This window comes from Ornithorhynchus anatinus, chromosome 16 (genome assembly GCF_004115215.2).
Source record: "Ornithorhynchus anatinus isolate Pmale09 chromosome 16, mOrnAna1.pri.v4, whole genome shotgun sequence".
Classification (NCBI taxonomy): Eukaryota; Metazoa; Chordata; class Mammalia; order Monotremata; family Ornithorhynchidae; genus Ornithorhynchus; species Ornithorhynchus anatinus.
Genome location: NC_041743.1, coordinates 34,031,350 through 34,045,126, shown reverse-complemented (window position 1 = coordinate 34,045,126; position 13,777 = coordinate 34,031,350). Strand labels below are relative to the sequence as shown.

Here is a 13,777-nt window from a genome sequence, read left to right as displayed (position 1 = left end):
TTGGATTCCATAACCAGGACTGCAAAATCCTGCACATCCCATCACCCTCTCGGTCCTGAAATTAATTGGTAGCCAACAACGGAATGAGACGTAATGAAGAAGATGAGAGAGGGTTTAAAGACTCAGACTGGGTCATATCTTTTTCCTTCTTTCCCAATAACCTCAGGTTGTCGCCATTCTCTCTGGGACCATCTCTAATTCTCAACTGTGCATTCTTTCCCGGTGCTTAGCACAATGTTCAGCACACAGTAAGCACTTAATAAATACGATTCCTCCTTCTATTCCTACTCTGTGGGTTCTAATTCCGGCTTTGCCACATGTCTGCTGGGTGACCTTGGGCAAGTCACTTAACTTCCCTGTGCCTCAGTTCCCTCATCTGTAAAAAGGGGGTTAAGATTGTGAGCCCCACGTGGGACAGGGACTGTGTCCAACCCGATTTGCTTGTATCCACCCCAGAGCTTAGAATAGTGCCTGGCACACAGTAAGCTCTTAACAAATACCACAATTATTATTATTATTATTATTATTATTACGTTTAGGGAGAGGATAATGTTTTTTGGCCTAGGAGGGTCAGACTCATTCCCATGGATGAGAACTACCCTTACCTGCACCAAACTTCTGATAAGGCTGCAAACTAATAAGGGGTGAATAGGGGTGCCTAGGATGATCAAGTCATCAAAACATTCATCAAAGACAGTGGCAGAGACTCAAGATTTTACTGTGCGGAAGAAGGCAATGGTAAAACCACTTCCGTATCTTTATCAAGAAAACTCTATGGATACACATATCGGAACAACAGAAGACCGGATGTTCTGAAGAGGGTGTGTGTCCATGGAATCGCTATGGGTCGGAAATGACTCGACAGCATTTGAAGAAGAAGAAGGGTTTCTTTCTATCAATTTCGTTGAGATCCAGAGACAGGGAGGGAGGCTGTCCCCGCCTTCCTCCCATATCCCCAAACCCAGGGCTGCCAAGCAGCCCGCTTCTGAGCTCCATTTTGAAAGGGAGGCTGTGGCTGCACTCTTGGGTTTCCAATGCTTGGGGTTTGGAACTCCTGAGGAACAGCGGGGTGGGTGGAGGTGGTGGCGGCTGCCCCCCAACCTTAGCACAGCATAGGATCGGGCCAGAGCCAGGAGCAGAGCTGTCCACAGAAAGGAACGAGAACCCTCCTGTGTCTTTGCTGCTTCTGACAGTCCTATAGAAGGCCCAGGACCTTCAGGCGGCCACGAGGACATCAACCCATCTCTAACCTAACCTTTCGACTTGAACTGCCTCACGTAAACCTCCCTCTGGATCGCCAAGAGGGGGAGCCACGAATCCAACAAAAGGCAGCCTAGAGAGCCCTCAGCCCTGAGAGGCCGACTCTGCTTAGCCGCAGCACAGCCTCCCTGGCACTCCCTTCATTTTCAACCATTCGTTCTAGAGTGGTGAGGGGAGGTCTCCGGGAAAAATACGGGTTGCAGACTGAAGTGGGCCCACTGAGAAATCCAGTTGAGGATGGTTCTAAGCCTGATGCTTCCATCCACAGCAGCTCCTTCCTTTTTTGTGCCTGGATTCAAGGAGCACCCACCCTCTCCCCCACCAGTCCACAACCCCGGGGCCAGCTGGGTGGGGAATGTACAAACTGTGACCAGCTTTGAGTAGCATTGGTGCTATTTATTGAGCACCCACTGGTTGCCATGCACAGTACTAAGCATTTGGAAAAGTATAATTATTATATTTGTTAAGCACTTACTACGGGTCAAGCACTGCTCTAAGCCCTGAGCTAGATACAACTCACTCAGGTCAGACACAGTTCCTATCCAAAAGGGGGATCACAGTCTAAGTAGAAGGTAGAACAGGTATTGAGTCTCTATTTTACAGATGAGGAAACCAAGGCCCAAAGAAGTTAGGTGACTTGCCCAATATCACACAGCAGGTACGAGGAAGAGCCAGGAATAGGATCCTCTGACTCCCAGACCCGTGCTCTTTTCACTAGGCCACACTGCTTCCCAGCAGTTTAGCGGAAAAAAGTGAAATGTTTCCTGCCCATAAGGAGCTAACATTCTAATGGAGGAGCAGCTGCAGTGGAAGTGGGCGTTCTTATACTGTAGCATGGTCTAGAGGCAAGAGCAAAGGGCTAGAAGTCAGACACCTGTGTTCTAATCCCAGTTCCATCACTTAACACTTTTGTGCCTCAGTTTTCTCATCTTTAAATGGGGAAAGCACGTGAACCGATGGGAATGTATCTATCCCAGCACCTTCTGCAGTGCTTGGTTCATGGTAAATTCTTAACAAATACCACCGTTATTATTACTCTTGTTATTATTACTTTGACTTTCCTCCCCCACACCTCTTTTCTTCGAGAGAAGCAGCTTGGTGCAGTGGAAAGAGCATGGGACACAGGAGACCTAAGTTCTGATCCTGGCTCGGAAAGTTGCATGCTGTGCGACCTTGGGCAAATCAGTTAACTTCTCTATGCCTTGATTTTCTCATCCGTAAAACTGGGATCAAATAACTCTTCTCCTTCCCCAATACGTGGTGAGCCCCACGTGGGGCAGGGGCTGAGTCCAACCTGATTATCTTTTCTCTATCCCCAGTATGTAGTACAGTGCTTTGGAACATAGTTGTGTTTAATCAATACCCCAATTATTATTTATACCCTCTGGTATGTGAGCTCATTATGGGCCAGAAACATGATTTTTGCCTCTGTGTACTCTCTCAAGTGCTTAGTACAGTGTGTGCTGCACTCAGAATGAGCTCGATTAATACCATCCCTACTCTTTACTGCCCACACCAGTCCATCGCCACTTCACAAAATGGGGTAAATGACCAGAGGCAGATAAAAAGGCCCAATGACCAGTGACCAGTGGTTTAAAAAAGGTCCACCCCTTTTTCAAACCATTGCAAGGGAGTCTTACCCCCTGGGTCCCTACCTGGGCTTCCTTAGCTTCCACTGAGATGTATTTTCTCCAGCTACCAACCAGGGCCAGTGGCTACCAAGAGCCAAATGGCAGGGTGCTCTTGATCCTCTCATCTCCTAGCAAAAGCCGCAGGAAGGGGGATGAAGATGTGGTCTGAGGTTGGAGGAACTAGCCATCAGGAGCCTGGGGCACAGGAGGCCAAAAGGCAATCTTTCCAAGTTCCAGTTTAGAAGGAAGAGGTTCTCTCTCCTAGACTGCAAGCTCGTTATGGTCAGGGAACGTGTTCACTAATTCTGTTGTACTCTCCCACGCACCTAGCTCAGTGCTATGCACACAGTAAGAGCTCAGTAAATACTATTGAATGAATGACTGCTTAGTGTGGGTCCCCCTCTAGCTGTCGCTCAGCCCAAGCTAGGGTAAATAGGCGAGCTCTTTACCCGCCAGCAGAAATCCCATCCCAACCCAGCATCCCCCCAGATAATAGCGAGACGCATGGAGCAGTTTCGGTGTAATGGGCTGTAATGTCAGTTATTAAGTATGTAATCCAGTAATGCAGACAAATAACCCCAACTCCTGGCCAAAGCTGACGGAATCCAAACGAGGACTCCAGCTCCTGACCTTCAAAGCCTCAGTGCAGAGGTCTGTAGGCTGCTCTGGTGTCTCACTGGGATGGCTGGGGAGGAGCAAAGGCAAAGGGATGATGGAAGAAATCTTCACTGACCCACCCAGTGCATTTCAGAAACAGTGGGCTAGGGGCTGGGCTGGGTTCTGGGCAGGGGGTTGAGCCACAGGGACCCTGGCTTGACCGTTCATGCTCTCTGCTTCAAAATCTCTTTTTGTTTTCCCCTTACATGTACAAAATTAGATTCAAACCATAGGAATGCAAAAGAATCAAAAGTGCCTCTGTATGTCTGGACTTTGGTTCTCTTAACATCTGCTTTCCAGCTCTAGAGCATTGGAAATACTCCAGGGGGAAGTGAATTGGTGGGGGGGAGGAGAAAGAAAGAGAGAAAAAGAAAGAAAGAAAGAGAGAGAGAGAGAGAAAGAGAGAGAGACAGGAAATGAGGATCAACACATGGTTAGGAATGTTAAGAAATTACATATTTAAGGTGGTGCACATTAACATCCTTAAGGTGGAAGTTACTGATAGGTTTTTATTTGGGAGCACAAGTGTGTTGTTCATTATTCAGATTGACCGAAGAGCCGTAGCAGCTAAGAGTAATGAGCTCGGGTTTGGCCCCTTTGGCACCTGGGAAATTTGTGGACTACCACAACTTTGCAGAGAGGTTCAAAAAAACCAATCCACTAACCCACAAATTTGGTTCTTAACATCCCACCTTTTAGCAGTGATCAGGTGGCAAAGAGCACCAGAAACCTCTAGACAGTTCACAGGCCAGATTTTCTTTTTCATTATGATGATTATTATAATTATTTTCATTATTATTACCCCAGCTTGTGGCACAGTGGTTCGCCCATTGCAAGTGCTTCACAAATATCCTAATTATTATTTTAGGTCCCCAACTAGAGCCACAGATTTCTTTCTTTGGGAGGTGGGGAGTCAGGGGGACCACACTTCTACAGCAATAAAATGCTAAAGCTATAAAACTGTAGAGACCCTTTCCCCAACAATGGGGGTATTTCTGAAGTAGAGTTTATGCAGATGGAAAACCCAGGACTTCAAATTTCATTTGCTTCTCCCTTTCTATTCCATCCCTAGTATTTAAAGGAGGTTTCTGGGCCAGAAATTCTGTTCTGAAGCCTTGGCAGCCTCGAGCTATAAAAAGCTTAGTTACCTGGGAGGAAAGAGAAGGAGGGAGAGGGGTGGTGATTAAAGTGATGATCTGGACCCAAAAAACCCTCTTTACCTTATATACCACCATCCTTCCAGGTTCTTCTGGATGACCTCCACCGTGACTCCTTTCTCAAACCCGATTTCATCTTTGCTTTGGCTGGTGTACGGCTGGATAGTGACATACTTCTCTTCTAGAGGAAGCAAAGAGGCAACAGGGTTTAGAATCAATGAACTGACATCTCCCCCTGCCCCGTCGTGCTGGCTGATGCCTGGCTCTGGCCTCCTGGGACCGCGGAGGTCAATCTCGGGTTTCCTGGCACAAGGGGTTTGGGTTTGATGAGGATTTCTGGCAAGATGGGCCACGAGCCACGGCCCAGCTAAACCCCATTTCATTGCCAACCTTGATAGAGATGCTCTGGCGATGGCATTGGTTGGCTTAGAATGGGGCGATAAAGGAGGTGGGGGACAGAGGGAGGAAGGGAGGTCGGGGGGGATGGGGAGAATGAAAGGGAGGAGCTGCCTCCCTGAACACTGGGGGAGCCCGAGCTAGCTGCCCTCAAGGCTGGGACCATGAGCCAGGTGAGTGCCTGAGGGATGTATCCTGAGATTGACCTCTATAGCAAGAGAGCAAGAGCGAGAGAGAGAGAGAAAGGAACACACTCTGGGCAGATTTCACCCCGCCCATCCCAGGAAACTAGACAGATCAACAGTGGTGGCTTCCAAGCACATGCAGTGATGGAGGAGGAAAAGAACTGGGCAGCTTCACTTCTGTAACTTCCCTGACCCTGGCTGCCACCATGATCCCACTGGGATCCTCTACTTCAAATCCAATTCCTTTCCACTTCCCTTCCCACCTGACCGCCTCATCCCATTCTGTCCCAGGCTCAACTCATGAACCATCAAGGGCAGGCCGGGCTCAGAAGCAATTGAGATAGAATGTTAAAGGCAAACACACTCCCTGTCACCTGGTCTGGCCAGAACTCCCAAGCTCCTCTCTTCAACTCTGAGGGATGGGGGCGGGATCCATGCTGGGACATTTGGCACTACCCACTTGGCTGGGGTTAAGCCTTCTCCGGCCACCAGCCACTCACCAGCAGGGACAGGACCTCAGCCGGGCACTGGGAAGCCAAGCTGTCTGGGGATCTGAGCAGGCCTAACTGGTCACCCAGGCTATTGCACTTCCAGCCCCCAAATTAGATCAGACTCACTCAGGTACAATCCCTCACCCCTGTTGGGTGATTCTGAAATGGAGTTCGGGCAACCAGAAAAGCCCCGGACTTTGAAATTTCTTGGCCTTTCTCCTTCTACCCCATCCCCCTAGTGTTTAAAGGGGATTTCTGGGCCAGCGACTTTGCTCTGAAGCTTCAGCAGCACCAGCCCACACTCGCTCTCCCCGTGTTTGGCTGTAACTGGTCCACCCAGGAGCCTGAACCTGACCCGGACGTGCCTATTTAGATCACATCCTGCCGGTCGCTCCTTTGGCTGAATAGGGCTGAAGTTGCAGTTGGGGTGATGAGCAGGTCGGTCTGAGGGGCAGAGGGAGCCATAGTCACTGTGGGTGGTAGCCCCTGCCCCAGATTCCCAAGCGGCCCTGAATAGGCGCTTCCTAAGTTCCTGGGTTCAGAACCCAGATAGACAATCCTCCTGGTTCTCACCTCTGCAGCCCGTCCAGGGGGAGAAGAGGGTCGGTGTTTAGAGGAAAGCTAAAAAGAGGCTCAGGAGTAGGTCAGGAGTTGGAATGAGCAGGGGCCCACGTGTGGGGGCCAGCCGGACCCTCGTGTTATGCATGCCAGGAGACCCAAGACTTTGGGCAACTGCTCAAACTGCTCTTTCACCGGAGTTCGGTCCTACAGGCCGAGCTCAGGTCAACCCACAGATTGGCCTATTGTATTCTTTGCTAGGAGCCCAAGGGAACACTGGAGACCACTTCTTCACTGAGACCTTGTGGAATGGGCCTATCAGAGGCCTCCCCTCCCCTCCTCTTCCCCAACCCTGACATAGATCCTGGCCAAAATCCACTCCCATGGTTCCCGCCCGTGGGACTCCACATCAGGGCTTACTGGGCCTTTCTGCTACTCTCTCCTTGCTCGGATCAGTGGTTCCCTTGCGGCCCCTCACAAATCGCAGCCTGGGTTGGGGGTAGGAGGTTTCCTTGGGCGGCAGGGCTCTCCTAGGGGCAAATGTCTCCAGATCCCTGGGTCCAGGAGTGGGAGTATAGTGTGCGGGAGCCTGGAGAGACCTGTGGGCTGCCTGCCTTTTGGGAAGAAAACTGGGGGAGCTTCCCTCGCCTTATCCAGCTGGCGGCACTACTGAGGAGCCAGTCCCTGATCCATCAGTTTCCCGACTGGAGAGAGCCGTTCTCATGCCAGGACTAGCACACCGCTTTGACCTCTGACTACCGACTCTCAACGTGCCCAAACCCTGAAGCCCATCCAGACCTGGTGCACCAAAACAGGCCCGGCTGGGTTACGCGCCCTGGTCACCGTGGCACAGTGCTGTTAGCCCAAGGAGGGGCCCGGGTCAGTCAGAGCTCTGATTTCTGCCTCGCTGTTCCTCTGCCCTCTCTGTGTCAGGCACTGAGTCCAGTGGGTGGAGATGAGATTTCCATGTCTCCAATCCTCCAAACTTTCTCCTGTTTGGTGCCCAGATGGGCTGGGTTCACTGGGACTTTCCCTGCCAGGAGGGAGGGCAGTCTCCTGGAGACCGCCCCTAGGTGGGAAGTCCTGGAGCGTGTGATGTCCTGAGTGCCCTGGCCTCCTGCTCTACTGACACGGGGCGGAGGGCCGGCTCGGAGCGGGGTGTCACGTGACTTCTCGACCAAACTGGGTTATTTATACATTTGTGGTTCCCAACAGGAAGCCTTCATTAAAAGCCTCTCCTTGCAGAGTGCTTTTGCAGCGAAAAATTACAACCCTTTAGAAGATTGCAGAAGTTCTACTTCTCCTCGTGGCATATTGTTGACCGCAAAATCCAACAAAGACGAGGCCGTTGAGTCAAGCAGTTTCTGAGCACTAAGAACCCCCAACCAGCAGTGACACGTGCTCCTAATCCTAGGATCAGGTTCTCATTTTGGGTGCGGAGAAAGGCCCCTGACGGTCTGGTGTCAGTCCACCTCTCGCCCTGCCGGGTCCGGGTTTGATGAGAACGTGTCCCTCCTCTGGTGGGAGTCTGATTGGACCCTCTGCCTATAGCACTGACTGAATTTTGCAGTTTGGAGTTTGGTCACCCTCAGGGTGTTTGCAAAGATGTGCTTCCACCTCGATGCCCCCTAATTGGGCCCATCCTGAGTTGAAGCCAAGAGGTAGAGCAGTAGTTCCTTGACCAAGAGGAGAGCCAGCTTCTTCCTAGTTAGACACCATATAGGGGGAATGGAAGGGAAGGAAACTGGCCTGGGGGAAGACCCTGGAAAAAAAGAGGGGCAGGGAAAAGGGCCAGACTAAATGCCCTCCTGGGAAGGTTGCAGGCCACTCTAGGAATACATCTTTGAGACTCGATAGCTTCGATCTCACCAAGTGTCCACAGAGGATTTTGATTTCGGAGGCGTGGTCTGGCCTGGCACCAACAGCCCCCAGGGCCTGGAGGATCCTAACCTTACACTTGAGAGGCAGGTACAAGCTACAAGCCCTGGGGGAGAGAAAGATATTTTCCAATCAGAGAAGTGTGCAAATACTGATTGGAATGAAAGGAAAAAAAATTCTGGATGTACTGAGGTACAAATTGGGTAGCAGCCGAGAAATGCATGGTCTAGTGGAAGGAGCATGGGGTTAGGTCAGGAGACCCGGTTCTAATCTCAGCTCCTTCACTTTCCTGTTTTGTCACCATGGGCAAGTCACTTACCTTCCCTGTGCCTTCTTTTCCTCATCTGTAAAATTGAGATTAAATAACCGTTCTCCCTCTCTTTCAGACAATGAGCCCCTTGTGAGACAGGGACTGTCTCCGACCTAATTAATGCTTATCTACACCAGCACTTAGCACAGTGCTTAACACAAAGAAAGTGCCTAACAAATCCCGAAATAATAGCCTATTCCAGTGCTTGCCACAGTGCTTGGCAGATGGTAAGCAAGTAAAAATCACAATTAGTATTATCATCATCACATTGAGATGCACATTGGGACTGGAAAAGGGAAACAGAGAGGTTTCCCCCTCCCTTTTTTAATCGCAAAATATGCTTGACGCTCAGAGGCCACTTCAGTCCAAGCTGCCTCCCATTTCCTCCTTCCTCTGGATTCTCACTTATCAAGGGATCAAATCCGAATAGTATTGCACATAATGCATGCTCAATAAATACCACTGATTGACTGATTGGTTATGGATAAGAAGCAAAGCCATAGAGTTCCTCAGAGCATTAGGGCCAAATAATCCGAGCCCATTCGGTCCCCACTTAGCAAAACGCAGTGAATGGAGAGGCCCGAATCTTGCAAACCGCAAAGGAATTCTCTTTCAAAATACTTTCCTCTCAGTCAGCAGTCTCCTCTGCACACTCCTTCTCCTTCACTTACTCAACCTCTGTTGGAAAAAGCTTCTTCATTCCAGCGGGCTCTGGATTAATCCAAGATTGACCCAGCGCCAACGATTTTGATGAAGATATTGTTTCTCTCTTGCCTAGTTACTCTCCGAGTAGCAACCACAATGCTAGTCCAGACAATGATTTCTGTTTTTAACAGCCGCTGTCCCGGCACACTTTCTATTTTCTTTTCTGATTAAGGCAACCATACCCTGAGGGACTAATGGCGGGAGAGCATGCAGAGGATTCATTTGGAAGAGCCAACTCCCACACCTTTAATGGGCAGAGGGGAACCAGACGTGAATTCTTCCCTGGACTCCCCAGTGGGAAAAAACAAGGAGTGGGTGGGAATCAAGCCCTGCGATGTGGGTTTGCCCAGGGTCCTCGGGCTGGACCGGGGTTGTGGCACAGTGAAGACATGGAGACGAGGCCAGACTCCACGGTTGGTCTTTGCTTTTCTTTGTAGAGTGGGGATTTCATTCCAGCTGTGGCTTTTCGGTCTGGCCTTCCCCATTTCCTCCAATGCCTGGAGACAGAACCAAGACATCCTGGGAACACGACTGAGGTCTTCAGTTTTAATAATGTTAGTGCACATTTGTCTTCACCTTCTGGTGGGGGTTACTTCTTCCAGATCCAACTCCATTCAGCGAGGGTCTTGGGGAGGCCTTGGCTCTCCTATCTAGAAACCAGGCCAGCAGGGATCTGACTATCCCAGGGAGCGAGCGAGTGAATGAGCGAGCGTATTATCCAAGAACAACACTCGATGCAGCGCTTCATCTCCGGCTGGCAAAACACTATGCTCCAACCCCAGGCCCTACCCCGGCCCAGGCCCACGCGAGGAATGCTCTATCCTAGGTAGGTCCCGGATGCTTTCTGAGAAGGCTTGAATGTTTCCAAAGTGTCTGTGAGCAAAGCGAAATATTGGACTCCAGCGTGACTGATAAATAAAATGGTTGCTTTCAGTGGGCTGGCTGTCCCTGCTCTGGCCATGGAAGAACAGTAGCCGCCTTGTCCCCTTCTCTGGACTTGCCTTGCCTCCCAAGCAAGGCCTGGGCAGATCTATGTCCCTTCAGAGGAAACTCTCAAATGCCTTTTGGTCATTTCACACTCCTCTTAGAGAAGCTCCTTGTGTCTTTTGGCCAGTTCTTTCTCTGCTTTCTGCAGTAAACTGGCAGGGTAACTCCCTCTGAGCTGACAAGGTCTAATGGAAAGAGTATGGGCGTGGGAGTCAGAGGACTTGGGATCAAATCCCAGTTCTGCCACTTGCCTGCTGTGTGACCTTGGGCAAGGCACTTCACTGCTCCGGGCCTCAGTTTCCTTATCTGTAAAATGGGGATTCTTATCTGTTCTCCTTCCTATTGAGACTGTGAATCCCATGGGCGACAGGGACTGGGTCCAACCTCATTATCTAGTATTTAGCTAATATGGTGGTTGGCACCTAGTAAGTACTTAAATACCACAGTAATAATATATTCATATTATGACGTATTATATAGTTATATATTATTATTATTACTATTGTTTTTGGGAAACTTCACTGATCAGAGCACCTGCCTCTAGGTGTGGGTCCCTCACACCTTATATCCATTAAAAAACTCCCAACCACAGCCACTAACAAAGACTCCCATCCCCCTACCCTTATCTGTTTGGTCTCTTCTCCCACCAAAATTTCACTTGTGCTTTTTGCTCCTGCTAAGCAAACTTCCTATTGTCCCTCTCTCTCACCCTCCCTCAGTCTCCAGCCAATCGCTTATGTCTTTTGTCCCATCTGGGATGCCCCTCCCCTCCACTTCATTAGACTACATTTCTCCCCTCATCCAAACCCTTCAAGAAAACCACTTCCTCCAGGAAGCCTCCCTAATGAATCCCACCACCTTCTTACTCATATCATTCCATCAGCCACCTCAGCACTCATGCATCTATAATCTGTCTATTCTTGTGTTTTATTCATCTGGGCAGGTTTAGTATTCAGATAATAATAATAATGATAATAATCATAATGGTATTTGTTAAGTGCTTACTATGTGCTGAGCACTGTTCTAAGTGCTGGGATAGATACAAGGTTATCAGGTTGTCCCACATGGGGCTCACAATCTTAATCCCCATTTTGCAGATGAGGTCACTGAGGTACAGAGAAGTTAAGCGACTTGTCCAAAGTCACACAGCTGACAAGTGGCAGAGTCGGGATTATAACCCACAACCTCTGACTCACAAAGCCATGTTCTTTCCACTAAGCCACGTGGCTTCTTTTCTCTCTTAACTGTGGCATAGTCATCAGTTTTTGTCTTTCGTTTCATCACTAAATTGTAAACTCTGTGGGGGCAGGTACCTTCCTCAGAGCCCAGTGCACTACTTTGCACATAGGAGCTGCTCAACCCAGACTGTTGAGCAATACTGCCATCTCTTCAGTCTTCTCCACCCCATTTCGACAGAGTAGCAAGAATAGTAGTAATTTTGGCACCATTCACTGTACCAGACATCTGGGGACTAACGAATAAAGACGGGATACATTCCCTGACGACAAGGAGCTGACACTCTTAAAGGGAAAACAAACATAAAAATAGCTACCACTAGAGCAGTCAAAATAAATAACTGAATAAACATAAATACATGGAGTGCTAAGAGTGGGTATCAATAAATTAACTAGGCTCATACAGGGTCCCAGTTCTCTCAGAAGAGTCATTCATCTTGCTCCTCATAGTTCTGGCAGGCCCACTCTCCCCCTGAGGAAGGAGCAGAGGCTCCCACTCTCCACATGCCCTGGATTCTCCAGTGCCCCGAGAGCCTGCTGAAAGGGGAGGGAAAAGTTCCCAAGCTCAGTTTCCCAGCCCCAGAGGTCTCAGGGAGCATCCTGATTTCACGGCAGCATTTGCAGAGGAAAGTGGGCAGACAGCAAGAACTGCTATTAATGGCCTAGCAGCCCCGAGGCCGAGGAGCAGCAGAATTAGGAGAAGTAGCAACCGAGCCTGTGAGCATCCCATGTCAGGGGCCTCCAAGATTCACCTCGACTCTGCTGTCTGTTGACTATCCCGCCCAGAGTCCATCGCCGGTCCAGGCGCCGTAGATGAGCCTTGCGTCTCTTAGAAACTAGTTTTGGAAGATGGAGATGAGATCACATACCAAAAAAAAAATAAGGTGGGGGGGGAAGGGGGAAGAGGGAGGGAGGGAGAGAGAAAGAAAATGATGACAGGTGTGGTGAGGGGATGCAGCGGGAGATTTCAAAACTAAACATGAAATACACATGAAAACCGGTGTGGTTAGTAAAAACAGAATAAGTGAAATGAACCAACTCCACCAAATGGGAAAACCCACAGATCCCTCTGGGATGAGGACACGTTGTTGCCTGGACTTCTCTTTTCTGAGGATTGAAAAGAAAAGCACATCCACTGCGATGGGTTTAGCGCCGTTCTCCACTGAGAGCTTTAAATGGAACTCTCACTTTGCATCGGAGCAAGGGGATACCACCCCTGGATTTTGCAATATGTATGGACATAAACTCTTCACTCTGGCTAGCAGAAAATGTTTTTGAGAGAGTTGTACAACTAGATGCTCTGAAGCAATAGCCTCTTTTCTTTAAGGAATATTTTTGTGCTGATGAGTCCCCTCTAGGTTACTGTAGTGGGTGGTTTATATGAACTCTCATCTTGGATGGAGTGAGGGTATTTATTAGATGTCCATGGTCATATGGTGCTTGTGAAGAGCTACCCTGAGTCTCATAGGCAAGATCCCTGCCCTCCAGGAGGCTCTAGAGATGGGGAAATAGAGGCACACGGGAGATATCCAAAGCTCTACCACCACCGTATTCTGAGGCCGTGGAAGGAAAGACACTTCCTCCTCCAAAACTGCAATTGGCAGTTGGCCCTCATTTCTGCAAAGGTGGGGTCTGACCTGCAAAGCACGGCACTTACTGGACTGCTAGTTGCTGAACTTCTGGCTTCCAGGTAGATCTGCAGTGGAGCTCAAAGGCAGGTCACTTTACCTGTGCCAGGGGCAATTAGTCTTGGCATAGACCAAAAAAGATGATAAAATTTGGGCTGAAACACTCATGAAATATTTCTCCAAAACACAAAACCCAGAGTCCCTAGATGGGAGGGTCTCTGCTGATTAAGGTTTGTTTGTCTGCATCTGACATCCACTCTTGGCCATATTTTTGAATCAAGTTTTTAGTGGGATGCAATAAGCTTCTTATCAGAGACATTCTAGAATGAATGATTTAATAGAACACAATATCACTTTTTAAATGGTTATTAAATAACACTAATCAGACAAACCACAAAGTTTCTAAACTCAACTTTCAGGAATCATAGGATTGAGCTGTGGGACGTGGAAGGGTTATACTGGATGGAGTGGCTATGCTTTCAAATGAGAGTGGGAGGAGGGTTGGGGAAGTTATTTGTAAGGATTCCTGTGTGCGAGGAGCTGGACTGACTGGATTGGCAAATGGCAAGTCTCTCATTCCAGGGTCGAGCCCCAAGTGACGCCTGGCTTAGAAGCCTTGGGGTCTGCTTGCCGATCCTGGTTTCTGAAACATGGGCAGGCTTAGGTGACTTCGGTGGGACAGCTGTATCAACAAGCAAC

General features: G+C 49.2%; 1 protein-coding gene across 6 annotated transcripts in view; it reads right to left on the bottom strand.

Moving 5' to 3' along the window:
* Positions 1–13,777, bottom strand: part of SH3PXD2A (SH3 and PX domains 2A) — a 296,155-nt gene that overhangs the window by 21,095 nt on the left and 261,283 nt on the right. For 5 of the 6 annotated variants that reach the window (XM_029081354.2, XM_029081355.2, XM_029081360.2 and 2 more), the window contains 2 exons: positions 12,203–12,286; positions 4,769–4,886 (listed from right to left, as the gene is read on the bottom strand). In XM_029081354.2, coding sequence (XP_028937187.1) covers positions 4,769–4,886; positions 12,203–12,286 — 202 coding nt within the window. The remainder of the gene's footprint in view (positions 1–4,768; positions 4,887–12,202; positions 12,287–13,777) is intronic. The other variant, XM_029081356.2, reaches the window with a different exon arrangement.